We start from the raw sequence: 25,982 nt of genomic DNA, 5'->3' as shown, positions 1-25,982 counted from the left end.
AAAAAAAAAAAAAAAAAATTAGAGAAAGAAGGTGGATTCAGCCCACTTCATTCATTCACTCACTCCTGGACACAATGGGCCCTTCCTTCGGATGATCTGCAAGCCCACTATGTACCAGGCACTATTCTAGGCAATACAATCACGAAGGTGGTACCTGCTCTTGTGGAGTTCAGTGTGGGGCTTTGGCATGATTCTTCCCTGACAGATCAGGAAAATATGATGCAGTTGGTCTTGGAAAGCTATCACCCATGATATCCTTGTGGAAAACATGGAGAAATGTGGCCCACTGGGCACCACGTGGATTGGAAAACTACAACAAAGGGAAAATGGTTAGAGGATAGATGTGAGCTTGGGGGAGGTTTCCAGGAATGTGCCACATTCCTAGTTCTCTTCAACATTTTTTTAACCAGTGACTAAAAGGATAGCTAAAGAAATGCTCAGCAAACTTACGGATGGCATGCGACTGGGACCCAAAAGATCTTTACAGATTTTGGCAGTCAGCAAAACCTAATAAGATTAATGTTCATCTGAAAAGTTACAACTGAACACACCTAACATTGGGCCAAAACCGAAAAATCAATAATGTTAAGTGAAGAACAAGGGAGACACGGCTTAGCAGCAGTGTTTTAGTTGACAGCTAGCTCAATATATACGAACTGTAGTGTCTGTCCAAACAACAAAAAAATGAGAGCAAGAGAGGGAGGAGGTGAGAGAGCACATAACTAATGGTGTCTGAGGGTGAATTAAACAGAAGCAAGGCCCATCAGGTGAAGAAGCTTCTGGCCCTGTCCTACTCTAATTAAGCAAGTATATGAAGGCACACTTGGAGAAGAGTTGACCAGGATGGTGAAGGGATCCTGAAGCGCACCATATAAGGACTCTTTGGAAGAGCCTAGGACATATAAGCAAGATTTGGGAGAAATGGGGAGATATGAAAACCCCCTTTAAATATTCAAATGAGAGGATTAGATTGTATCGCTTGTTCTGTGTACCCCAAAGGGCCAAACTCCAAGCAATGCACTAAACTGATAACAAAAAGCCTGAATAACCCCTTTCCAAGCCCCGCATTGTTCACGGCTGGAATATGCTGCTTCCAGGAGGGGATGGAAATGTTACCTGGGTGACCAGGTGAGGTGACATCTGAAGTCCCCTCCAATACTGACAGGCTGGGACATGAAGAGGGTGCTTTAACAATCACCAACCACAGCATCAGGTTGGCGGCAGGAGGCTCCATTAGGTGATGAAATGTAAAAGGGCTTTGGAAACTCTAAAGTGCTTCTCAGATGAAGGGGTGGGTGTTATTACGAAACATCAGATTTCCAGAATGTGCTTCCGCAAGGCACAGCTATGTCCTCACAGTTCATTTGTGAGTGGAATGTCAGAGGACTGGTATGCTCTGCCATGCCCACTAAATGCATGTTCTCATGTCCTTGAAGGAATCAGCAGGGGCTTCCATTGAGATGAGCCTCTAAAATAGAGAGGGATGTGGGGATTGCTACTTTGTCTTTCACCTGGCCCCTCCTAGGGAGGACATGAGGGACAAGTGGGAGAATTCAAGGGAATAAAAGTGTAAATCAAAGATGGTCACTTGCAGGCATCCCAGGAGGCCCCAGCTAGAGGCTGTTACTTGAGGGAGGGAGGAAGAGGGGAGCAGAGCTGGACTGAGGGGGATGATGACTCAGATTTATGTGGCTCATGGGGGCCAATTCAGCAAACTCTGCATTTCTTCCAGATTGGAGATGAATGTTTATCTCCAAATAGATTTCTTTTTCTATCCAGAGACCTCCATTTCCCAAGAACTGGAGCTGAAAGGACCTGCAGCTGTCCTGGGGGTGGGGTGCTGCTGCAGGAGGATGGAGGTAACTTGAGGTAAGTTTTGGGGGAGCACAGTCTTAAGAGCAGAGGGGGGAGGACCTGGGTGGACCAGAGCAGGGTGGACACTGCCTGTTCAGCAGTGTGCTGGAGCTGCCTCGTGAAAAGCCAGTTGTTGAAATGTTCAGGAATTTTGTAAGCTGGTTTATAGCGCATGGACATCCTGCAGTCAGCTATGGTAGGAGAAAGAAAATTAGCAAATGGTGCAAATCAGGGCCTACCTCTGCCCTCTCCACCCCCCCCACGCCCCCCAGACAGCCAGCTAATCATTTATTAGCACATCACTAGTTCAGGGGTTATCCCCAAGTCACCCAGAACCATGTGTGACATGTTTCCTCAGGGTGACACAGGAAGAAACTTGCCTCACAAAGTCTGTGAGGCCACTTGGTTCATTCACAGCTGGTCCAGAACTGGCCATTCTGGGCTCAGCACTTCCTCCAAGGAGATCTCAGTACCCTGCTTTGGTAGCTCCCTAGGGACAGGTTGGGTGTATGGCCTTCATGCAGGACTGTCCCTTTTCAGTCAGGGGAAGCTAAGATGCTGGGTGATTGGCAGAGTTGAGCAATGTCCTGAGAGCCAACTAGAGGGACCAGAAAAGCCTCACAGAGTGGAAGCAGCTGCCCCAGGGTTTGATGTGTCCTTGCTGATTTTTAGTACACATTTTGAGGCAAGTTATTTGACTTCTTTAGTTTCCTAACCTGTAGAATATAGGAGGTATTACCTATTTCAGGGGTGGTGAGGATTAATAACTAGTGGATGGGACATGGTGGCAACCTGCCACTGCCAGCCATGGTTCTGTGGTTTCCATCTCTTCTCTTAGCCTTGGGTCCTTCCTGGAGCTAAGATCCTGGGACCAGTACCTCCACTGCTTTCCTTCCTTGGATACTACAACCACTGTGCTTCTCTCTGTCCCCTAACTAGAATCAGCCCCACCTGAAGCCTGGAGCTAAAGGAGCCTGTCCAGCTTCTTGCTTTCTGACATCTTGAGATGACGTTCTCTGTCCCCCTATCCTATTAGGAGTGGGACAAGTTGGGAGTTGTAGGATGTATGGTTGGAGCTCAACATCTGGGGGGCTGAGAGCCTGGTCTCTTGAAATGAATGAGTAGAAGATACTCCCTGGAAAATGTAGATGGGGGCAGAAGATAGTCCCTGGATGTCCCTACAGTCACCCTAACTGGTATTTGAATGACCTTCAAGATACCTTTTCTGTTAAGGATTGTTCTTTTTCAGTTGTGAGGGAGAATGACCCACTAGGTTCTAACTAGTTTAAGTATGATACTGTGATGGATTTCCATGTCTAACTGTAATCCTGGGCAATAAGGCAGCATCATCCCATTTTACAGGTGAGGAACCAAGCCCCCAGAGTTGGGGAAATGCTAGAGACCACAACCAGCTCGTGCAAAGCAGGAGTAAGAAGAGAGGGCTATGTGAATTGGTGCATTTAATTACTTTTCTTTTAAGAGAAGAATGGAAAGACATCCCAACTCCTATGAAAAGAGGAGCAGGAGGAGAGGGGGGCTAGAATTGGAATGAATCTTCACTTCCTAGCACACATCCTTGAGTCTCTAGTTAGTTTACCCCATCCTCGATGCAAGTACTAGCTTCTCTCTGTCCCCCAATAACCTCACACAAAGCTCAAGTCAATTCCCTCAACAATGTGCTCAAAACATCCTTCCACATGGAACTCAGGCAAGAAGGCATGGAGGGCCTATTCATCAGAGTGAGCACCTGGTGCACTGACTTCCCTTGGAGGCCCAGGAGGCATCTGGAGATGCAGAGACGAAGGAAGAAGCTGACCTTGAGGAGCTTCAAGCCTTCTGGTGGCAGGCCCTGAACGGTGTCCACTCAGAATTCTGTGACTCATGGTCGCAGGAGGTGGAAGCAGGAGGCTGAGAATGGGGTGGGGGTGCAACACTGATGTCTTCCTCGCATGTGAGGGAGGCAGTTTGCATGGGCGAGAGTGGGGGGTGTTGACATCAGATCAAATTAGTTTCGAATCCCACCCTTGCCAGTGACTGCTGGGCTACCTCGGATGTGTAACTTTGTCTTTGGTGGCTTCATCTGGGAAAAGGAGCGATGCTTCCCGCCTCCACCCCTGCCGTGAGGGTGGGGCCTGGCAGAGAACCCGGCACAGGCAGGGCCCTCTGTTCTGGGCTTCCAGGGCCTTGCCACAGGGCTTCTCCATGTCTGCTCATTTGTCTGTCTGCTCTGCTAGACTGGAGGACCCTCAAGGGAAGGTCTTGTTCATGTACTGTCGCAGCCCCGGGTCGGACACAGAAAATACCCATCTGTGGATATGGGAGTGACAGGAGGGAGGCAGGTCTTCCCAGCAGATGCTACTTTTTCAGCTATCCACTTGTCTTCTTGACCCTGAATACCTTGAGCCACAGTGGGGGAAGGCCACAGTCCTTGACACACATTGATTGAAGCAATGTCCTCCCTAGACCTGGATTTAGATTTGTCTCTGTCTTTGGCTGTGTGATTTGGGCAAGTTACACAACTTTTCTGATCTAGGGTCTTTATCTATAAAGTAGGACTAATTATATCTAAGGGAGGGTTTGTTAGAATAAGGTATGTACGGCAAAGCAGCTGGCACTTATGAGGTGCTCTGTGAATGTTAGGAACCCTTAATGTAGTCTGCACTGGCAGCCCTGGCCCTGAGGTTCTGCTTGTGTGTGTGGGAACCTAGTCTATATCGCTCCTGGGGAAGCAGGGCTTAGGGCAGGAAAGGGGGCTGAGGTGTGGATGGAGACAGACTTTGCTAGTTGTCACCTTGGGCAAGTGACTCAGTTCCTCTGGGCCTCAGTTTACCTATAAGGTGAAATTGGAGGTAATAATATATCTGCCCAGGGCCACTGTAAGACTGTATGGGAGAAAACACTACAAACAGCGGATGCTCAATAAACTTTGGTTTTGGTTTCTAGTCCTTGTTTTTCTTGTGCTGGAAATGGAACACAGTGCCTTGAACATGCTAGGGAAGTGCTCTACTGTAGAGCCACACCCCTGGCTCCTAGAATACTTTTTTTCCCCTATTGTACTGGAGACTGAATCCAGGGCCTTTGTGCTGAGCTACATTTTCAGTCCTACTTTTAAATTTTGAAAGAGGATCTCACTAAGTCACTAAGTTGCCCAGGGTGGGCTTGAATTTGTGATCCTCCTGCCTCAGCCTCCCAAAGGGCTGGGGATACAGGCTTATGCCAGCATGCTCAGCTCCTCTAAGCACGTTTAAATCTTCCTTTTGTTAGTCTTCGCCTATGAAACCAAACCCAACCCTTACCAGACCCTGCCCCACAGGCTCAGCACCCACACCTCCCCCTCTACAGTTGTGTTCTCTGACTGTTACAGCCATATTCTTCTCTCAGGTCTCTTTGTAGCGATACCTGCACCTGTGCTCTTTCCACACTGACATTACCCTTGAGGGGCCGACCCCTCCCCTGATGGGCAGAGAGTGAGCAGGCTGACAGGGGCGGCAGGGGTGGGGTGGTGATGTGGTGGTGGTAGAGGCCCCGCCCATCAGGGGGCGGGGCTAAGGCTCCAGCCAGCAGCTGGCTCTTTCCCTGGTGCTGGGGCAGCCTGTCCCGGGTCAGTTTTCTGGCAACCAAGATAGTCCAAGGGCCTGGGAGGAGGTCAGGGCTTGAAGCCACAGGGCAGATATCAGGTGTGACCTGGACAGGCGGGAGGCAGCCGCAGGCACCACCAGTGCTGGGGGTGCCGCGAGCCTGAGCCTGTTCTTGGATCCCTGGCAAGACAGTACACATTCTGCCCCTTTTCTGACACCCCACTGGGCCCTACTGCCTTGGGCCTCCCCAACACCCCCAATGGCTCACATCTCTTTACACCTTTGCACCCACAGCCATCTCTGCAGGAAGTGTCCTCATTTGCCCTCCCAGCCAGGTGGAGCCCCAGCTCTCCCAAGAAGCCCTTCTGGTTCTTCATAGCCCACAGGCCAGGCAGCCTTGGCCCCTGCCTCATCTATATCCTTGTCTAAACGCCGGGACACTTCAGGGCCCTGCAGTGCTGTCTGCACAGCACAGTTTCCTGGCTCCTGTGCCTTGCCCCAGTGTGTTTGTAAATGACTAAATGATGGACTGCAAGAGGGAATGAATGATTGATAAGTGAATGAAGTAAGGATGGGAGAGGCAAAAGAGGGATCCTTAAAATATCCCCAACCCCATCAGCACCAGGAGAAAGACCAGCAGCAGAGCCAGACCGCCAAGGCAGCTCGAAGGGGCTACTGAGACAGCAGGCCTCAGCCCCCCTGAACTCCTCCATACCACATCACAGCTCCATCTGGACAGGCCTGACTGACACAGGAGGGTCACTCAGTATGCCTGACAGAGGCCTCAATGACTTAGCTGCGGAAGGGTTTGGAGGCTCATCGAGGTTCCTGGGACCTAGCTACATGTCCTGGGGTATTGCTGGGCTGTCTTTCATTCTCAGCTTTGCTCAGTTCCTGGGAACTGACTGCTCCCCACTCTGCCCATCCATCCACGAAGGACCCTCACTTTTGTCATACTCCCAACAGACCCAGGAGGGGGCCCCTGACAGGACCCCAGCACGCACACACTCTTGTGTGCATGGCGCTGTGGGTGTTTCTTAGACGCGGAAACACATTCGCTAAGCCTATTGTGCTCCAGAAGTAATTAAAGTTCAGTGCAATCTGGGCTGCTGGAGTTGTGCAGAGTGGTTCAAGAAGGCAGGAAACCCTGCACAGCCATGCTTCCACCAACCCAGAGAGGCAGGAGGGAAGACGTCACTCTCATCTACCAGTGCAGAATCTAAAGCTCCAAATGGATGACAAGCTCCCCTGGGGCAAGAACTCCATTAGTTCTGCACCCCGGGGAAAGAGCACAAGGTCTGCAAGACCACAGGAAGCAAAATGGATGACCAAATGGAAGGAATGGTGTTGAAGCCAGCAATGGCGGTGCATGCTTGTGATCCCAACACCCTGGGAGGCCGAAGCAGGAGGATCACAGGTTCAAGCCTAGCCTGGGCAACTTAGTGAGACACTGTCTCCAAATAAAAAGTGAGAAGGGCTGGAATGCAGCTTAGTGTGAAGGCCCTGGGTTCAATCCCCAGTGCCACCACCAATGAATAAATAAACTAAAAAGAAAAATAAATGAGTGCTGAAATTACTTGCCTAAATTTGTGCCACTCACCAGCACTGGGGCCCAGGGCCAGGCCCAGCATTTCTGAATTTCTGCTGGGCTAAGTCACTGTACTCTTTTCCAGACTACCAATTCCAAGGGCAACAGCCTTCTGGGTCCCTACTCGCCCCAACTCTCCCCCGCCCCCTGCCCCAGCTCTTGGGAGATCGCATGGAGGGGGAGGCAGGCTGGGAAGTGCTCTTTAGCCCTGCTGCCGACTTGGATCACCTGTTCCCCAGTTTATTTTAGGCTTTGTATCCTTGGGCTGTTGACTATTTTTGTGGCTGTCACGGCACTTGTCCTGCTTGGAGACAAGAAGACAGACAATAAGATCTCTGTGTTTTGGAAACTATCAGAATTAAGGTAGTGAGTTCATTAAAGGACACCTAGACTCTGGTAAGAGTTCCTTTACAAGCTTCAGACTCCTGGGGTCAGCCACCATCCCTACAGAGGGGACAGAAAGGCCTGAGGGTGGACCTGGAGGTTGTTATCACCTTCAAATTAGACAATGAACAATCTGGGTCTGGGGCGAGCTGGAGTCCAGGGATCTGTCCAGTAAAGACATGGGTGGCCCAAGCAGGCAGGGAGAGAGGTCACCACACACAAAGAGAAGAAAGGCCAGCAGAAAATAAAAAAGAGAAGAGTCTGTTTTGATGAGTCAAAGCACAGGAAGGTGGGTCCCCCACATGGTCCCTGGGGTGTTGCCCCCAGGGGCAGAGGAGCAGTCAATCAGAGCTACAGAAAAGGCTTAGGGGAACTTTCAAAGTGGCTGAATTAACTCTATTGCTGCAAAGTGAATGTTGTTTCACAGGCAGCTGAGCAGAGGGCCCTGCAAGGCAGGGGGCTCCGGGCCTTAAAGAGATGAGAGGAATGTAAAGGAGTGAGAAAACATCTGAACCCGCTTCTGTCCGTCACAGCTGCCCAGCCTGCATGGAGGCCATTCACAGCCAGGGGCCCCTGCCACCCGCTTCTGCCTCCAGTTAATGAAACCAGCATGGGGACCGTAATGACTGATCAAAGCCCAGCCAGCTTCCCCGATGGCACTCGGCCCTCCTGGAGTGGGAGCGGTAAGCAGATAGGGATAGAAAGAGGTACTCAGGGGAAGGAGGGACCTGTCTGGGTCCCCCTACCAGACCCAGCCTCAGCCTTGCCCTGGCAGAGTATGTGTGACACATCACCTCAACCTGCACTCAGATCTGCACGCATGACTCTCCTGGGGTTCGGAACACCGTTCTCCTCACCCCAGGGTTGCTGGGGGATGGAGCAGTGTAGGAATGTGGCTTTTTGCGAAAGGGCCCCAAGAAAATGCTTGACTTCCTTCTGAAGTGAATATCCCATACTGCTCTGAATCTTGGTCTGTCTTGCTGTCTGGTCAGTAAAGAACTGACCAGTTCATCCTGAGTGAACTTCCAAAGCTTTTTGCCTTTTTTTTTTTTTGAGAAAGGGTTTTGCTATGCAGTTCAGGCTGGCCTTGAATTTACTTTGTAGCCCAGGCTGGCTTCGAACTCACAGCAATCTTCCTGCCTCAGCCTCCTGGGTGCTTGGATTACAAGCGTGTACCACCATGTCCGACCTTGCCAAAGCTCTTTGGGTATGGCCATGTCAAGTCACACTACATAAACGCCTCACTACCTACCAATTTGTTCTGAACTACACTCTCCACATCCACAGGGACTGTGCCCAATGGGTCAGACCAGGATCCACTAGGAGTTCTGTTTTCTCATGCATCCTGACTTGCTGGGGACATGCAGACAGAACTCTAAACATCAGATAGATACACAATAGACTAGATAAAATGTGTGTCTTGCCTATACACCCAGGACAAAGATATTCATGGCACATTGGTAAGTCTGTGTGCTCTCTGCAGAGGAGCAGAATACAGGTGCTGATAACCAGAGTCTGTTTCAGGTCCGTAAGAGGTGGGTGAGAGGTTGTCTGTGTTAGTAAATCCCAATGGCTTCCTGAATTTGTTGGTGGGGCTACAGAAGGGAGAGCCTTGCCTGGTGGGTGCTGCAGCACACAGAGTGTTATGGGAAGTGGGAGGACCTGGATGGCATTTCTGAGGTGGAGAGAGAGAATGTGAAGGAAGGGTAGGTGCCCAGAAGCAAAAGGGCGGTGGTGACTGAGAAAATTCTAGGAGGAGGCTGGAATGACATTTGCAGCAATCCTAAGCATGAACAAGAGAGGGGAGCAACTCAGAGGGTGCCACTGGAGTGAGTAGGGTGCTGGGCAGTGCAGGAAGGGTTGTGAAAGTCCAGGTGACAGTGAGAGCTAGGCCCACTGAGGCAGAGTCGTAGGACAGAAAGGAGTGATAGAAGAATTAACACAGTGAACTGAACTGAGAGTGATACACACCCAGCTCATCTCCAGGTCTCTCTGGAGACAATGTTTTCATTACACAATCCTTGCAGAACTGCATGATCTTTGGTGGCTCACTTCTACTTATTCAGGGTTTCAAGTGAGGGTCGGCTTGGAGGACCCAGCTCCAGCATGCTGGAAGTGAGGTGTTTTAGTTGGACAGTAGAGGGCGCTACGACCTCATCAGAATTTGATAGGAAGCCACCAGAAGGAGGAGGTAGTCTACAGGAAGGGTCCCAGTGGGTTATCGCTTTTGCACTTTCCAAACGCACAATCGGTCTTTATTGCACAATAAACACAGAGCGATGTCCTTATGAGTAATCGCAGCTTCCCCTGGCTGGACTGAAACAGAACTGAGGGGTAGAAGGCATTAGCCATCCTGCTACTTGGCTCATGCCCAAATAGCATGGGGCCATAATCATTAATGTGTTGCTACTAAAATGGGAAGAAAAAAAAGTCTCCCTCATTTTTAATAACTTTATTCCCCAAACTTAAAAAATTGAAATTGCCAAGTTAAGAACTTGCCTTGAAAAAAAAATTCTAATTTATTATGAAGAAGGTCCGGGGCTTGGGAATTTTTTTAATGCAGATTCCTAATTTTCCAAAGTGACACTCTCCTGTGCATTTGAATAGATTATGCTCAGTATTGCTAGCCCTTAGCACAACGGGAACATTATTAAAACGACTGCATGGGTCTCAGAGGAAGGGCTCTACTTCTCTCTTCCTTTTTCATTTTGGGGACTTCGTATCAGAGACTGTCCATTTCTCGCCTGTGGAAGAAACTGGATTTCTGAGGAGGTGATGCACAGATGTGCTCGGTTGGGTGGGCCTTGCGGAAACAAGTCACACAGGGGCCAGAAGGCGTGAGACTAGACCTGAAGGTGAGAGGAGGGAGTGGATCTCGTTTGCAGAGGGCTCATTTAGGAGGTAATTCCCTGTGTCCCTGACCTGTTCCTATTAGTCCGTACTTTCCTGAAAAACAAAAAAAAACAAAAAAAAACAAAACAAAAAAAACAACTGAGTGTCCAAGAGCAGCTGGTTCTTTAGGATAATGGCATTAGGGGGGAATGGAGCAGAGCGTTCCCCTGAGGAGCTGGAGTCGGCTCTTGGAATTAGACAGGGAAGAAGGAAGGAAGACCAGCCCAGGTTTCCAAGCTCTCCTACACCAAGGGTCAGTGACCAAGTGCACATGAGCAGCCATTCCTCAGAGGGAGCACTGCAGGCCTGAAGGAATGGAGAGGGGCTGTCGGAGCCAGGTGGCCTCAAAGGTCTTTCCCTCCCCAAGCGGGAAGCTTAGTTGTGGGTCCTCACCCCCTCCTCTCTTCACCCACTCCACCTGGGCTCTAGCTCCTCTCCTGTAGCTCCTCATCCGGATCCCCTTTCTGGGAGTCAGCCTGGCCCCGGAAAGGCCAATGACAACTTACTCACAGTCTAGTAGCTTAGCCAAGGCCATGAAGACCTCAAAACCTTGGCCTGGTCACTTCCTGGCAGTCACTGCGTTTCTGGATCTCTAGGGTTACAGACAGATACACAGCTTCCACAGGGCAAATTATCCCTCTGCTGTAAATGAGAATATTCTCGATAGTGTAAACCTGGCAGATCTCACAGAGGAGTCTCAGGACAGTCCCCACATCTGGTTTCTGCTTGAGCTCCCTCCCTTCCCCAAAGGCCGGAGCGGCTCCGCAGTAGTGGGGGAGGGGACTGAGCCCCTTAAGGCTCCATCCTCTCCCTTGGCAGCTGGGATTTATTCATCCAGCTGTACGCTGAGAATTAAATTAGGCTCCTGGATCAGCATTCTTGGAGGACACAGGCCCTTGCTGCACTCTTCTGCTAATCCCACCAAGCCAAAAGTTCTCCCAGCTGCTCAGGCAGGCAAAGCAGAGAGGGGCAGGAGGAAGGAAGCAGTGACTTGCAGCTGTGCCCATCCAAAGCTCCCTGACCTCTCAGCCTGCCCTCGTACGTCCTTGAACCTCAGCTTTACACTCACCACCTGCTAAACAGAGGAAGTATCCCCACTCTTGTTCTCTCTTCCCACTGTAGTTAGGAAAGCAGCGTGTTGTTGCAAGAGAAATGAAGCCGAAGTTCCTGCCTCTTAATACTTCAGGGGAGTGGGTTCCTAACAGTGGCTGAGCAGAGGGAGGCTGAGTTTTTGTCCTCTTGGTGTCCTCTCCTCTTTGTTACTTTTTTCATTTCCACCAGTGAAGGGCTTCTGCTCAACTTCAACTCTGGGATCTAAGACATAGAAGGAAGTGTCCGGATAGAGCACAGACGTCTGGAAGCTTCCAAATAAAAGCCAAGTTCAGCCCTGCAGTCACTGGTGGGAAGGTGCTGCTGACGTGGGCAGAGGGTTTGCTGGATGAGACTCATCTGGGGCAAGAGCAAGAAGTTGCTCTGTGGAGCAAGGCTGGGAACTCAAGAATATGTGCTGGACGGTCGGTGAATGACAAGCGCCTTTGTGAGAGAAGTCAAGGTGGTCACTCCACACAGCGGCCCCACATCATCCAGTCATTTCATGGAGCAGGGGGATGCCTAGGACGTGGAGAGTAGCTACTCTGTGCTCACACTAGGCTGGGGGCACCAGGGCCACAGGGCCTCATGTGGCAAAAGTCTCACTCCTTCGCCTGTTGCCTGCATCTTAACAGCCTGCATCTTAACACTTCGTGCTGTGCAGACCTTCCTGGAGGTCTGTGAGAAGGGCTGCGTTTGAAATGCTAATGAGCAAGGGAAACTGGGAAGGCGGAGAAAAGCTGCTGGAGAAGAGAGGGGCAGGCCGACACACAGTAGGCACTTTCTGCACAGGGGTTCAGCGAATGAGTGAACATTCTAGTGGGTGCATTTCAATGGCAGATGCTCAATAAATAATTATTGAATTAATATTGACCCGAGAGACCAGGCTGGAGAGAACAAGAGAACATGAAGGTAAAGGTCAGAGAACACAGCCTTTGTACAAAGGATCAGCTGCAAAACTCAGGCTCTGGAAGATTGGAGCGTGAGTGGGGGTGCCCCAGGGGAAGCAGAGGTGGAAAGGGATCGGTCTCCAGGACAGCAGGAGCCCACCCAGAAAATCCAGGCAGCTTCCAGGAGGGGCAGAGGGACAGGACAGGGCCAGAGTGAGAAGACAATGCCCAGGAGGGGGTGGTGCAACCAAGGAGTCTCAGAGGAACACAGCTGCTGAGCTGAGCGATGGGAGCTGGGAAGAGGAGGGAATGAGGTGGAGTATGCCGAGAAAGAACCTGGCTTTCTCTAGGTGGAAGCCCAATAGAGTCCCAGGAAGAACACAGACCCTTCCAGGCTGGCGAACAGGAACTTTCCAAACACTCAAAGGTGGACTCTACTTACACCTTGTACCTGTGTCTCAAGTGTGGATTTTACCCTGACCACGACAAAGGGGTTCAGCTGCACATTCTGAACCCCTGCAGGGTGGAGGCAGGTGGGCAAGTCTATGAACACTACTCTAGGTTATGGACCTGGTGACGGATGGAATTATCCAAGAAGGGTGTTTTGTCGAAGGCACTGGTCCCTTCAAGGGTCTGTGTTCATGGGACTCCCTGCAGACAGTCTCCCAGGGTAAAACCTGGGCAGGACTGGCCCTGCCTATCGCCTTGGAACCTCCCCACCCGCCTCCCACGGGCTTCTTAAGGCCGCAGCACTCCCTCCCAGCATCTTCCCTGGCACACTCACCTGCGGGCTGTCCTGGTAGGGTGGGGGAGGGACATTCTGCGTGGCCATCATTGTCAGAGCTGGGGCTGGGGAGGCATGTTGCATCATGGGATTGATTCACATCGAGGATCTGTGGGCAGGAGAGAGGGGCCGCACTGTTAATGCCACCGAGCGAGCGCGGGCGCGGGAGCGCCCTGGGACCAACCAGCTCCACATTTTTTCAGCCCCGGGCCACCTGGACTGGCAGGATAGAGCAAGGGTAGGAGGCCTGCAGGGGAGCAAATGAGAGCTCAGGGGAGAGGCCTGGTGGGGAGGGGCTTGCTGTGTTATTTTGACTCGAAAGAAACAATATTCAAATCATATGTAAAACAACCTGTGCCCCTGCAGCGATGCTTTGTTCGGCAACAGCTCTGGCCTGGTGTGTGTGGGGGCCTGGGGCTGGGGAGGGTGGCTGGGCTGGTGGCAGCCTGGTGGGATTGGAAGCTATTTGGATACTCTCCTTCCCCGCCAGCCTAGGAGAGCCCTGAGCCTCTTCCTGACCCCTCATGACAAGGGTGTTCCTTGGCAGGCACACCATTTCCCGAATATATGGAGAGGTCACCAGCACTCAAAGGAGCAAGAAGCCCCCACGCCCTCTTCCCCACCCCAGGGTCTCCAAGCGCAGGTCCTTCTGCCTGAGTGTGCTCATCACACCCCCTAGTGGTGGCACAGGATGTGGGATGCTGGCCCCTCACACTGTAGCCCAAGAGCGGCCGGTGGCCAGAGAGGGCTTGGGGCGGGCAAGAGGCAAGGGGACGAAAGTCACCTCCTGGGTTTTTAGGTGCAGCCTATGACTCCAGCACTTCCTTTGCCCTGGCATCAGTCTAGAACCACAGGCACGCGGGGCCAGAAGAGCTGTCAGAGCCAAGTGGTTGGCTTACCTCTCACCGAAGGGACAGAGATCATGAGTGTGTGCGTGTTTCATGTCTGTCCTATTATATCACCTCCCCCTCCACAATCAGTAAAGGAGCTGCCCCCATGGGGCCTCGAAGTTTCCTCTTGAACCAGAATGTGGTTCGGCAAGTGGAGACAGCCTGGCAGTACCACCCAAGGAAACCAAATGCCCTGAGAGCTACTGAGCTATAGCAGATGCCCTGCCATAGTTAGAACCAGAAACCACAGCTACCTGCTGATACAGGGCAGTCCATCACGGCAGGAGAGTCCTAAGAACCTCTGGGGTGCAGGACCTGTGGGGAGCTGCTGATGAGCTAGAAGTGTTTAGGAGCGGAACTCCCTCCCCTCTCCCTGAGAGCCCTTGGGGAGCCTCCATCAGCTTGACCCTCCACAGGGACTTTTAAAAGGTCCACATACCCAAACTCTGGGGGACATTGAGGGTGTTTTAGAGCTGCTGCTAAATAAAAGGGTCAGTCTCCAGGGCCCTGTGTGTGTGTGTGTGTGTGTGTGTGTGTGTGTGTGTGTGTGTTCTCTTGGCTGTTTTCAGAGAGGTGAGGAAATTTCCACCCTGGCATGACCTGCATCTCCAAAGTACTAGGCCTGCAAATGCACATGCAAAGCAGTGGAAATTCATGTTTCATTCAGGAGATGTTTATCACATATCAGCTATGTGCAAGGCATGGTGTGAGGGGCTGAGGCAGGATGGATGAATGAAACCAGGTCTTCTTTCCAGAGAGTGTGGTTGGTAGAAGGAGGTGATAATCTGGCAGGAAAGAAGAAGGTAAGGTGGGGGTGTTGGAGCATGTAGTCGCTTTTCCTATGGGAGACAGTCCCATTGCCTTTGGCCTGTGCCTCTCCTCACACAGACTTGACCTCAGGAGATGGACCATCAGGATATTCTGTGACAGAAACAGGCAAGATGTCACCCATCTTATGCACTGTGGACATGGAGACCCAGACTTTCCCTTTAGCACAGGGGCTCAGTGGGGAACCACGAGGGGAGGTGGGGAGTCTCTCCCCTCAGGTAGGCAAATTACCAGTGTGAAGGCTTCTTTTCATTCAGGGGCTTCCATACTGAATGAAAGAAAGGAAGAGAGGGGGTTTTTTGGTTAAGGTTTTTTTCTTCTCCTGAAGAAAAGGAAAGAGGGTTGTCTTGTTTTTGTAGTACCAGGGACTGTACCCAGGGTCTCCTTGAGCCTTTGAGACAAACTTTGCACTACTGCGCTACACCCACAGCCCAGACAGATTTCTTGAGACATTAAAAAGAACTTCCAGAGTTAAGACTTGAGATACTAAAATGGGTGTGGAATCGCTCCCTTTTGGACCCTAAGAGAATAGAGGAACTAGGGATATTTCGGCGGCATGTTAGGCACAGCCTTTCCAAGGCCAGTAGATAAGGCACATTGGACGCAGACTGAGGGTCAGGATTCTGGGTCGCTTCCTGGGAGCACCAATCCTAGACTCTCATTGGCGGGGAAACGTGAAGGGCTGCAGTTCCGGAAGCTCCCAGAAGAGGGAGCCTGGGGGCAGAGTTAGGGCTAGAGCAGCATTTAGGAAGGTTTTTTTTTTACGCGCCCTTGTTGGGGCAACGGGTTCTCTTTAACTCTGGGGTTGGGTCTTTCGGCAACTTCATTCCGTTCACCATGAAGTCCCCCACCCAGGACGGGCTTATGTTAAGAGTTTGTTTATTGTTTTTTAAGTGCTGAAAACCTTTATTATATGACAACTATGAGGGAGAAAAAAGAAACTAATGCAACACCCAACTCTTCAATGATCTCCAAGAGAAAATAATTTGTGTCACTGATATTATCATTAAAAGAAGCTGAAGATGACATTTTATAGCGCTCAGGAGCCAAGTGAGGCCTTGAGGGACTGGAAGCGGATGAAGGACGCAGGACACCCCTTTAGGAAACAGCCGTGTGTAGTCCAGGGGCGCTCGTATTCCTCTGTCCCCTCAGCTCCAGCTCCCCACCCTGCTCCATGAGGACCTCAGCAGAGCCCAAACGCCAGCCAGCGTGTTGACAAACAGGCTTAGGAAAAAAATGCCAAGCTCGTTAGAAGGAGCTCATTAGGACTTGTTGACATGAAACCCATTAGACCAATTAACATTCCATTAACATCCTAGGGCACCAAGGGGTTAATGCTGCCGGGTAGTAATTGGGCCAGGGTGCCGGGGTTGGGGGCTCAGGGCCCTAAGGATGAGAAACAAAGTCTAATTGGGAACGGTCTGGACAGCCGGCCCAACAGCATTTGTTCCTGGCCCCTGATCCTAGCTGCCACTAAACTGTATCCGGAGCTGGAGTGCGAGAGGTTGGGAGCCCAGCTTTCCACTACCCGACCGCCTGCTGCAAACTGCAGACTGGGCTGAGGGCTGGCACAAGGGCAAGGGGGAGGGGATACTTCCACCCTCTAGGACTCTGAGAGTCCTGAGCTTTGCATCCAGGGACTCTCCCTTCCCCCTTTCTTGTCTGTTTCTTGCCTAGAAGAGTGAGTCTCCTGTCTCCAGGGACTGGTTTTCTGTGATGTTATCCACTCTTAGGGAAAAAAAAACTCTCGAAAAGCTGGAATCCTTGAGGCCTGGGAGCCTAATGTGTCCCTGGAGTATTGCAGTGAGGGCAGGGGGTAAGGAGAACAGTCCCGGGTCTCCCTTCCTCCTCCTCCCTCTCTTTCTCGTTGCCTCCCCTTGGAGCCCTTCTCCTCTACCCTAACACACACACACCCACACACACACTCACACACACACTTGTGTTAGAATGTTTTCATGATTTCTTCCCGTCAGTACAAGTAGAGGCCGTGGAAGGCCCGTGACAGGATTGTGCCTGAAGTCCCCATCTGTGAACTCAAATGGACCAGAACATTCACGAGGTCACCCCCAGCTGTCAGTCTCGAGCTGGAGCCTGTGTTCAGGATCTCAAAGGCTGAATTCCACACCCAGTAGAATCTGCCACTTCTCTGTGGCTCATACAAGTCACTTTCCCTCTTGTGCGACAGAATGAACGGATTTCCCCAGGATACTCCAAAAGTCTCTGCCTGCAGTTAGCGCTCCACACATGCTTGTTGAATTGAATGCCAACAGTTAGACGCAGCTTCTTTCCAAGGGCCAGTCACCTCTTCCCTTCTCTTCCTCCGGTCTTGGCTCATTTGCAAATGGAGAGGGGTCTCCCTGCCCAGACTACCCAAGGCAGCCCCTCCACCCCCATCGCTGAGCTATCCCCTCTGCACAGCCGCCCTAGCGAGGTTCTGGACATCTAGACAGATTTGTGTGAGACTGAAATAGCACAGTGTACTCACTGGGAGGGGCTGAAAAGCTGCATTAGTAGCCTGGCTGGTTTCTACTCCCTCTGGGGCAGTCACCTCAACCCAGGTGAAATGCCCCTTCTTTTTCTTTCCCTGCAAATCTTGTCCAGTACCCTTCCCAGAAATGGCCTGTAGGTGGTGTCACAGGGCCCCTCTTTAAATGCATTATATAATATAACCTGTTTACTAAATCATGTAATCAGTCGCCTTAGGATTTACAGCTTCAGATGTGTATGGAGAATTGGACTTTGAGTCAAATTTAAAAACAAATAAAAATGAGAGGCAGCTGTTGCTGATAGTGTGATATTCATCTTTTGGAAACAAATTCACCCCAGTGCTATAAATTATGCCTGGAAAAAAAGTGTTGTTAGTGGGAAGGAGTTGGCTAGGTCTCCTCTGCTGGCAACTCAGAGCGATGAATCTTGAAATAACGGTGTCAACCTGTCACCGATTTCATGTGACTCTGTGGATTTATCTAAAGAAATGCAGGCGTGTGGGTGTGCGTGCACACACACACACACACACACACACACACACACACACACACCCCACAGGTCTCTTTCCAGAGCCCAGGCAGGGCTAGAACTCACAGGCCGAAAGCTGACTGTCTACAGGAACGTCCTGGTCCCCCTGCAGCTGGGTGCGTGGAGTTATCGCTGAGAACTGGCGGATAAGGATGAGGCCAGTTAGGGGATGGGGATGGAGGAGGATGGAGGGGAGGGAGCGTGCATGGGGGGCTGGGAAGATTTCTAATATGAGCAGGGATTTTACTCCCAAATCAGTTTTTCTGGTTGAAATATTTTAAAAGGAGTGGGAAGCGAAGGGTCCTTGGGGCCAGGCGGGGGCTAAGGAAGGGTAGGAAGACAGCCAGGCACCCCAAGAACCTGCTGCACCTCACAGTTCATCAGACACTGTGCTGGGGGGGTGCGCAGGAGGAAGTGCCATGGCCTGAGATTTTGGTAGCTGGAATGTGGGGCCCAGTAGGTGCTGCCTTCTGTCTGCCTGTCTGTCTGTCTCTGAGTCTCTCTCTGTCTCTCTGTCTCTCTCCCTTCCTCTCTCTCTCTCTCTCATGGTCAGATAGGGTTCTGGGAGCCGCAGACCATACCTATGTCTGTGTTATCAAGGAAAGAGTGGGGAGAGGAATGGAGCAGGATTTGCACTCAGTTCTGACCCCCTTGCTGTGTGCGTCCTTAGCCTGGCTGGCTCAGGGTGAAAAATGAGGTTGACATTACTTCGTCCCAAGACACACTGCACCTGACCCGGAGCCCAAGGCCCTGCAAGACGTCACATCCAGGAAGACCACTTCCCCAGTGGCCTTCTGGCTCCTGTCTGGAACAGTCAGTGGAAGATAATTCAGTGAGGAGCAGAGATGACAACCCAGATGATGGGCCCCCCCATAGCTCTCGAAACTGTCATTTGCTGCCTTTGTGGGACACCCCCTTAGAAGGTGGTGCCAGGTCCTGCGCTGGTGTCATGACTGGTCTCCAGGGAACAGCACGGGGCAGAGGGGCCGCCAACCTGAGCTTTGGCTCGGACTCCCTTGGGAGATGTGACAAGCTCCCTCCCTCCCTCCTTCATCAGCTCTTAACTGCCACGTGGCGGAATGGGCTTTGGGATGGTGACACACGCCCCTCCCTGCTCCCCAACCCAAGGAGTGGCCTGTGGCCCTACTTCCAAGGGCTCCACCTCCACCCTTCCCCACCCTCAAGGCGGTTTTACTGCCTGCTCTGTGTCTGGAATAGCATGTCCCTGTGTGGATGAGCACACAGGTCATTTATGCACACTCATTTATGACCCAGCCTAGAAATGAGCACGAGGTTGCTCAAAAACCCCCTGTGGTCCTATTTTCAAGGATCTCCCCCTCTTTCCGTTCCTCCACCCCCAGGGCTGTTTTACTGCTGGCTCTTTATCTGGAATAACAGGGTTCTACGTAGATGGCAGGGAGGTCATTAATGCATACCCGTTTCTGACCCAGCCTAGAGATGAGCACACGATTTCCCCAGAGACCAGTTCTGGAGTGTGTGTGGGGTGCAGTGGTGGTCCTCACCCACCTTAGATTCCACTGGGTCCCAGTTTAGTGTATATTTGTGCAGGAGAAGTCTTAGTGGTCATGGGAAGTGGAGCATCTGTTTGGGGATGGAACTCTACTTCCGGTTATGAGCAGGGCTGCTGGCAGTCACAGACTCTACCTTCACCCTTAACCCCTCATTCTTGCAAGGGCAGTACTTGTCTCCCTTGAGCTCCAGCCTGGTCAGGTTTCCCAGAGAGAGCCTGCCATCTTGCCTGGTTGCCGACTGGCCCAGGGCCCCGACTCATGGGTGCCCGGGCACCTCAGGGACCAGAGTTCTAGGTCTACTGCCTTCCTGCCTTTCCCCTCCGGCTCAGCTCTTCTGCAATCTGGTGTGAAAATATGGACCAGGTCCCAAGTCTTGGCTCGGCTTCCTGCTTCTCCACACTGAGACCAGAGAGTGGTAGAGCCCCACTCGCTTCCCCACCTTGCTGTCACACCTTTGTTGGCTTCAAAAAGCTGCTGATATATTTTACAAACTGAAACAGCAATTTAATTCCCCCTGATAGCGGCAATTGTCCATTAGATCTTCCTACCGAGGAGCTTAACAATAATTCCTTTCATCCAACTGCTTGCTTCTTCTTGATCTGAGAATCAATCCCATAAATAGCAGGCAAGAGTTTTCACATTACTCTCCCCCTCCAGCTTTTAGCATTTTGATGAAGATTCTCATCTCTTCTTTAAGCACTTTATAACTTGGCAATTTTTCCCCCTTTGGTTCCTTTAAACAAAATAAAACAAACAGGAAAAAGAAAAGCTTGTTGGCTGTAAGGGGAAGGATAGCTTGCGTCCTTCTCACAGGGAGGAGGTCTGCACTGTCCCCTGCCAGGGGTCAAGGTGGCAGTGGTGACCTCAGATGGGCTCAATCTGCTGACAAGTCCTGCTACTCTGTCCCAGAGGGGCGTCCTTAGTGTCTTGAACTTATGTTCACCCACCGTTGGGTTCTGCTTTCGTTATTAAGTTTGACCTACAATCTTTCACTTCCAAGACACCCCTCCCCTTGCAATACCCCAGAACCAGAAGCTAGGGGTCCCCAGGGCTGTCCTCCCTCGGGTCTTTTGCTCCAGTTCCTGCCCACCCCTCGGCAACTCCCTGACCCGGAAAGGGGGCTCCGCCCTGTCTTCCTCGTCCTTGGGGCCCCTTTCTGGCTTTCCAAACAATGAGAGCAGGAGAGGTGGGAGGCACAGGCAGAGACAGCATGGGTCTTTGATTCAGTTATTTGTCTTTTTTTTAAATCTTCAGACAGTGGCAGTGATCAGGACAGAGGAGGGCTTGCAAGCTCTTCCACGGGGTAGCAGTCAGGGCGGATTCCTCCCAGGAGCCCTGGTCTGGTCCCCTGAGACACCGTCACATGCTCCCTTGTCTGCACATACACACAGAGAAACAAATCTAAAAATGAACCCAGGGACTGAAGTCCCCCTCGACAAGCCTGATTCCCAGGTTTATTATTATTTGTCAAGAGCTGACAGCAGCCGCTGCTCAGGAGCTGAGCTGAGAAAACAACACAGACCCGGCCCCTGAGGCTCACAACTCAACAGAGACAGACAAACAGCTCGGACACTGGGGACCCTCCAGGAGAGCAGCCAGGCAGCCCTGGCCCTGCCTGCCTCCCTCCCCTCTTCCCTGTACTTCCCTGCACTTCCCAGCACAGCGTGCTTCCCCAGAGGGGAGAAGCAGGCAAGCAGACACGGGGGCTGGGAAGCTGCAGACGGAGAAAAGCTGGGCAGCGTGGGTCCACAGAGGTGAGCACCTGGAAGCCCAGCCAGTCCATCTTCTGCGATGATCTCAGATTCTCCGGGACCGAGTGGCTCCTAGAAGGTGAGCCAGAGCCCTCTCCTTTCTGAGACGGATGGATCCATATTCTCTGGCTGGACGGTACCCCACCCCATGTTTTAAACTCATCTCCAGGGAAAATAAAAGGACCAAGAGTCAGAGTCGTGGAAACAAGTGGTCTCTGGGCTAGGTCACCTTGTCACCGAAAATCTACTTGTCCCCAGGCAATGGGTGACCTTCTCTGGGGTTTTTGTGGTGGCCCAGACATTGCTTATAAGAAAAAGAAGGAGAGCTGGGGTGGAGCCTCATGACCAGTTGGAGGATGAAAGGCGCCCTGGCCGTGCTCCCTCCACCCTCAGTCCCCACTGCTGCTGGAACGGGAGCAGGTGCAGTGGTTCTGCGCTCCTGACCTGCTGAAAATCCCCTACCAGCAAAGGCAGGGTGACAGCTGTGATTTGGGAGGGAGTGATATGGGGCAGCGAGCCCAAAGACTCACACTCCAGCAGGACGGACACGCCCTCTCTGACCACCACATCCTTGCTGTCTTTCTTGCCCTTTATTCAGCATTGCATATTACAGGACCACACTCGTATTACAGTTTTCCCTTTTCAAAACTGTGCTCCAAACCCTACTCTTCCATGAAGACTTCTTTCACTTTCCTTTCCACCCAGTCTTACAGCAGATACATGGCAGGCTTGGCCATTGTGCATGCTTCTGTGTTATGGAAAGTCTCCTGCTCATCCTTACAGCCCATCTTGCCCAGTGACCCCTAAGTTCCCCAGGACTCAAGAGCGGGGCTCTGTCTGGCTTTTTCTTTGTGGGGGGCACGAGCATGTGCAATATGACTTCACAGTGATGGAGCCTGAAAATATATATTGCACAGTTGCAATTCAATTTCCTTGGCTTACTATTAGGATGTAAACCAAATAAACAAGTCTGAGAGGGATAACCTTTTAAGTCCTAACAGCAATTTAGGCCCCAGTGAGAATGAGTTTGTTAGTCCCTTTCCCTGGGGTGAATTTTGATGGTGTTGAGACAATAATACAGGATGAATAACAACTGTGACTTCTTAAGCCCTCCCCTCACGCCAAGCATTGTGATATGCATACATGGGAGCCTTGTCTCCTTTTCTCAGCAACCATATAGACTTGGCATTATGGTTGCTCCCATTCTTAGAAGAGAATACTGAGGCTTAGAGAAGCTGAGAGCATTTCCAGATGTTACACAGTCTAATGCCGGAGTCTGAACGTTCAGGGGCAAAGGCAAGAAACATCGGAGGAGCACGAGACCTTAGAAAGTAGAAAAGTCACAGTTGATGATGAGAACAAGCTGCCCACTTGGCCAGGCCCCCTCACCTAGGCGGCCCTTTGACTTCATATGGCCCGAATTACTAAGAACTGCTAGGAACCGTGCTACGCAGACACCACTAAGTGTCTTCTGCACGTCACACGAGGGCTGCTGTTCACAGCTGAAGTGTAGCTCTTTTCCCATGGGGCTGCTCCAACGCTACAGTCCTTTGTATCGGTCCTGGTGCAGAAGTGCTCTTCCAAATTTATCTAAAAATCTTATTGCCTTTTGTTCATATTATTTTATAAAAAATGAGTGAGTGGGAGATAGAAAAATGAAAGTGCTGATATCAGCGATAAGAAGTAGGGGGTCTCAGAAACGTAGTCCAACCCTGACAAAGATGGAAACGTGGAGCCTGCTGATCGAGGAGAATCTCGAGTCTTTCACAGACTCACTGGACTGTGTGTTCAATTAGGAGGGGAAAGAACAAATTTAAAGAACGAACATGAAATGACGGAAATGTCTGGTTGGAGATGGCATCTCAAAGGCAATGTGTAATTGGGAACCCAACTCAGTCATGTGTTTTCACTGTGTGGGAGCAGACGCACTGCCGGAGTGGACCCAGGCTGCCACTCCCTGACCTGCACTCAGCTGTTGGGGCCGGGACTCTGACTCACACTGACCAGGAACTGCTAGTGTCTCCTTGTCAGCCCGGACCAGGGAACACCCACAGCTGCAAAAAAGTCCCTGTTCTAGGATAAAATCCTCCATGACTCACAAGAGAAGAGGCACCTGGCTGTCTCTTTGGAAAGCCTGTCCGGTTGAGCAATAGTCATTTGTTCAAGGTAGGGTACTCCTTCCTTCGGTAGGTCCCCTCTTGGTCATATCTTCCAAAATTCTGGTTTTGTCCTTTTGCAGAAGCCCTTTCCTGGACATCTTCATTTCAGAGCCCTCTCCTTCCTCTCTCATCCCAGAGAGATCCAGGCAGCAGGCTACTCAGGCAGCCAATGCAGACATCTTTGCAGGTCAGCAAAGGGTTATTACCCACAGTCTCCAAGGCAGGCAGCAATCAGACAGAGGGACAGGGCACAGGGGCTGTGTTCCACCTCCCACTGGCTCCTGGCTGCCTCCTGCCAGCTCCTACTCCTTTGACCTCCAGCCTTGGGAAGGGGTCTGTAGTTCTCCGGCTTCTACTAGGGAAAGTTTTATTCATATGCTGGCCCTTTCAGCTATACTCAGGCACAAAGGAGAAGTGTTGCATATTAGCAACGGAATGTTTGAGGGCTAGCAACCTGTCTGAAAAGTGTAACTCCCATGGAGGCTTAGCGCAGACTTTCACAGTGACAATTCATTTCCTGTTATGGGTGGAAAGGAAAGTGCCTTGCCTTCAGTCGAGTCTTTGTGCTTCTATTTCCTCCTCTTCTTTCCTGTAAGATGGATCTGACTTGTCATGCCGGGGCAAGGATCAGAGGGTAAAAGACGGAGAGAAGACTTTTGCACAGTGGCCCTCAAGGATCAATTAGGATGCCCTGACATAGAACAGCTACTCCTCTCCTGGGATCTGAGTACTTGCTACTTTGGATCTTCCAGGGTCAGGCTGCCCAGGGAAAAGGAACGCAGAATCTTGACTCCTGGACTTGGAGGTTCTGTCTCGAGTGGGTTGATCCAGGTAGGCAGGGGAGTTTTGTGGCAGATGTCACCACAATGAGCTCCTCATCAAAGATGACTCCCCCAGGGCCCAAATTTGCCAAGGCTGGGGCAGATCTCCACCATCTGCAGGCTCCTGTATGCTTTCTTCTCTTTTGAGGGGCTGGCCGCCTCTGCTTTGGGGCAGTAGGGAGAGCAGTCTGCCACGTCTTTGTCCTGGAGTTCATGAATGGGAGAAAAGGATCTCACATAATGGGCCACTTGCATGGTCAGGATTATTCCTAACAGAAGCTGTGTGTGTGGTGAGCTGAGAAGTGTGGGAAATAAGGCCAGTGGGAAAAGGGAGAGGAAGAGGTGGGGGAGACCACTTCAGAATGACTGGGAAGCTCAAGGAGAGCTGTCTTCCAGGGCCACACAAGATGCAGGAGAGATGGGGGTCCATGGGCCAGGCCATGTTGGGAGGCTGCTGCTGTCACTGTCCTGATCTCTACCTCAGTGTTCTCTCTACTCAGAAATTGACAGCTGTTTCCCAAGCCAGGAGCGGTGGGGACTCAAGGCTCTAGAGCTGACTGTCAAGGGACAGCTAGAAAAGTCCTGAGCAGGAATGAGTTCTGACTTCTTCCCCGGACAAAGGAGGAAACTTGCCCAAGTTGAGGGAGTGAGCTGGCCATGGTCTTCACTAGATCCCAGGCTCTAAGCAGCAAGCTCAATAACCACTTACTGTTTGCCACGCACTGCTCTGGGTAGCAGAAACAACAGAAGAAAAGAAACGGAGGGAATGAGTAAGGACACAACAGAGTGAAAATTTCCCAGAGGTGAAGCCTTCAGGTTTAAGAGGACCCCCAAGAGCTAAGAGAAGTGAAAAGAGAGAAGAAAACAAAATAAACCTCAAGCTTCAGGACATAGAGATGAAATTTCAGAATTTTAAAGAGAAAATGAAAGGAAACCAAAAGTTCCCATGATCTTTTTTGCAAGAACTGAAATAAGAAGTCAGTGGGCCCAACTGAGATGGCACACACTTGTAATCCCACCGGCTTGAGGGGCTGAGGCAGGAGGATCACAAGTTCAAGCCACTTACCAAAATTATCTCAAAATGGAATTTAAAAAGTGCTAGGGAGCTGGGCGTGGTGGCACATGTCTATAATCCCAACACACAGGAAGCTGAGGCAGGAGGATTGTTGTGAGTTCAAGGCCAGCCTGGGCTACAATGGGACTGAGACCCTGTCTCAAAAAGATCAAAAAAAAATTTTTAAAAAATTTTAAAAAGTGCTAGGGAATGTAGCTCAGTGGTAGAACACTTATATAATATGTGTAAGGTCCAAAGTCTAATCCCCAGTACCATAAAAAGAGAAGAAAAAGAAGGAGAGAGGTGGAGGAGGAAGAAGAAAAGAAGAAGAATAACAAAAGAAGAAGGAGGTGGAGGAGAAGAAGAGGAAAAAAACAAGGTGGAGTGACATCATCAAGAGAGATGGCTGGGAGTGTAACTAAGCAGTAGAACTTGCCTGGGATGCAAGAGTTTCCTACACAAAAAACAAAGGACGGGGTTGGTGCAGAAATGAGGAGTTATTGTACCATGGTGGTCAGAAGGTTCTGCTGCAGCAGCCAGGACTATAATGACGGGATTCATCTCCTTCACAGCCCAATCACACTGTGTTTATGTATTTGAATAATATTTCCATACCTACATGGGGTTAAATGCTTTTTAACATATTTCCACATTGATCTGTAGTTCAAAATGGGATGTGAACTACAGTTATATGAGGGAATATAAATCTTATAAATCTTAACAATTTTAAAATAGATTAAAATAATAGACAATTATACTGTAAAATAATATATAGTATAACATATTATATATTATATAGTAGTACATGGTTTAATATATATTATTGCATGTATAATTTAAATATATACAATTATACATAGTAGAGATAATGTG

General features: G+C 50.7%; 1 protein-coding gene across 4 annotated transcripts in view; it reads right to left on the bottom strand.

Moving 5' to 3' along the window:
• Nucleotides 1-25,982, bottom strand: part of Pknox2 (PBX/knotted 1 homeobox 2) — a 254,067-nt gene that overhangs the window by 65,115 nt on the left and 162,970 nt on the right. For 3 of the 4 annotated variants that reach the window (XM_005378458.2, XM_005378457.2, XM_013511208.1), the window contains exon 4: nt 13,060-13,168. In XM_005378458.2, the coding sequence (XP_005378515.1) occupies nt 13,060-13,146 (87 nt within the window). In that variant the 5' untranslated portion in view covers nt 13,147-13,168. Of the gene's footprint in view, nt 1-154; nt 311-13,059; nt 13,169-25,982 lie in introns of those variants that run through there. The other variant, XM_013511209.1, reaches the window with a different exon arrangement.

This window comes from Chinchilla lanigera, unplaced genomic scaffold (genome assembly GCF_000276665.1).
Source record: "Chinchilla lanigera isolate Chin_1 unplaced genomic scaffold, ChiLan1.0 scaffold00011, whole genome shotgun sequence".
Classification (NCBI taxonomy): Eukaryota; Metazoa; Chordata; class Mammalia; order Rodentia; family Chinchillidae; genus Chinchilla; species Chinchilla lanigera.
This window is presented reverse-complemented; position numbering and strand designations above follow the sequence as displayed.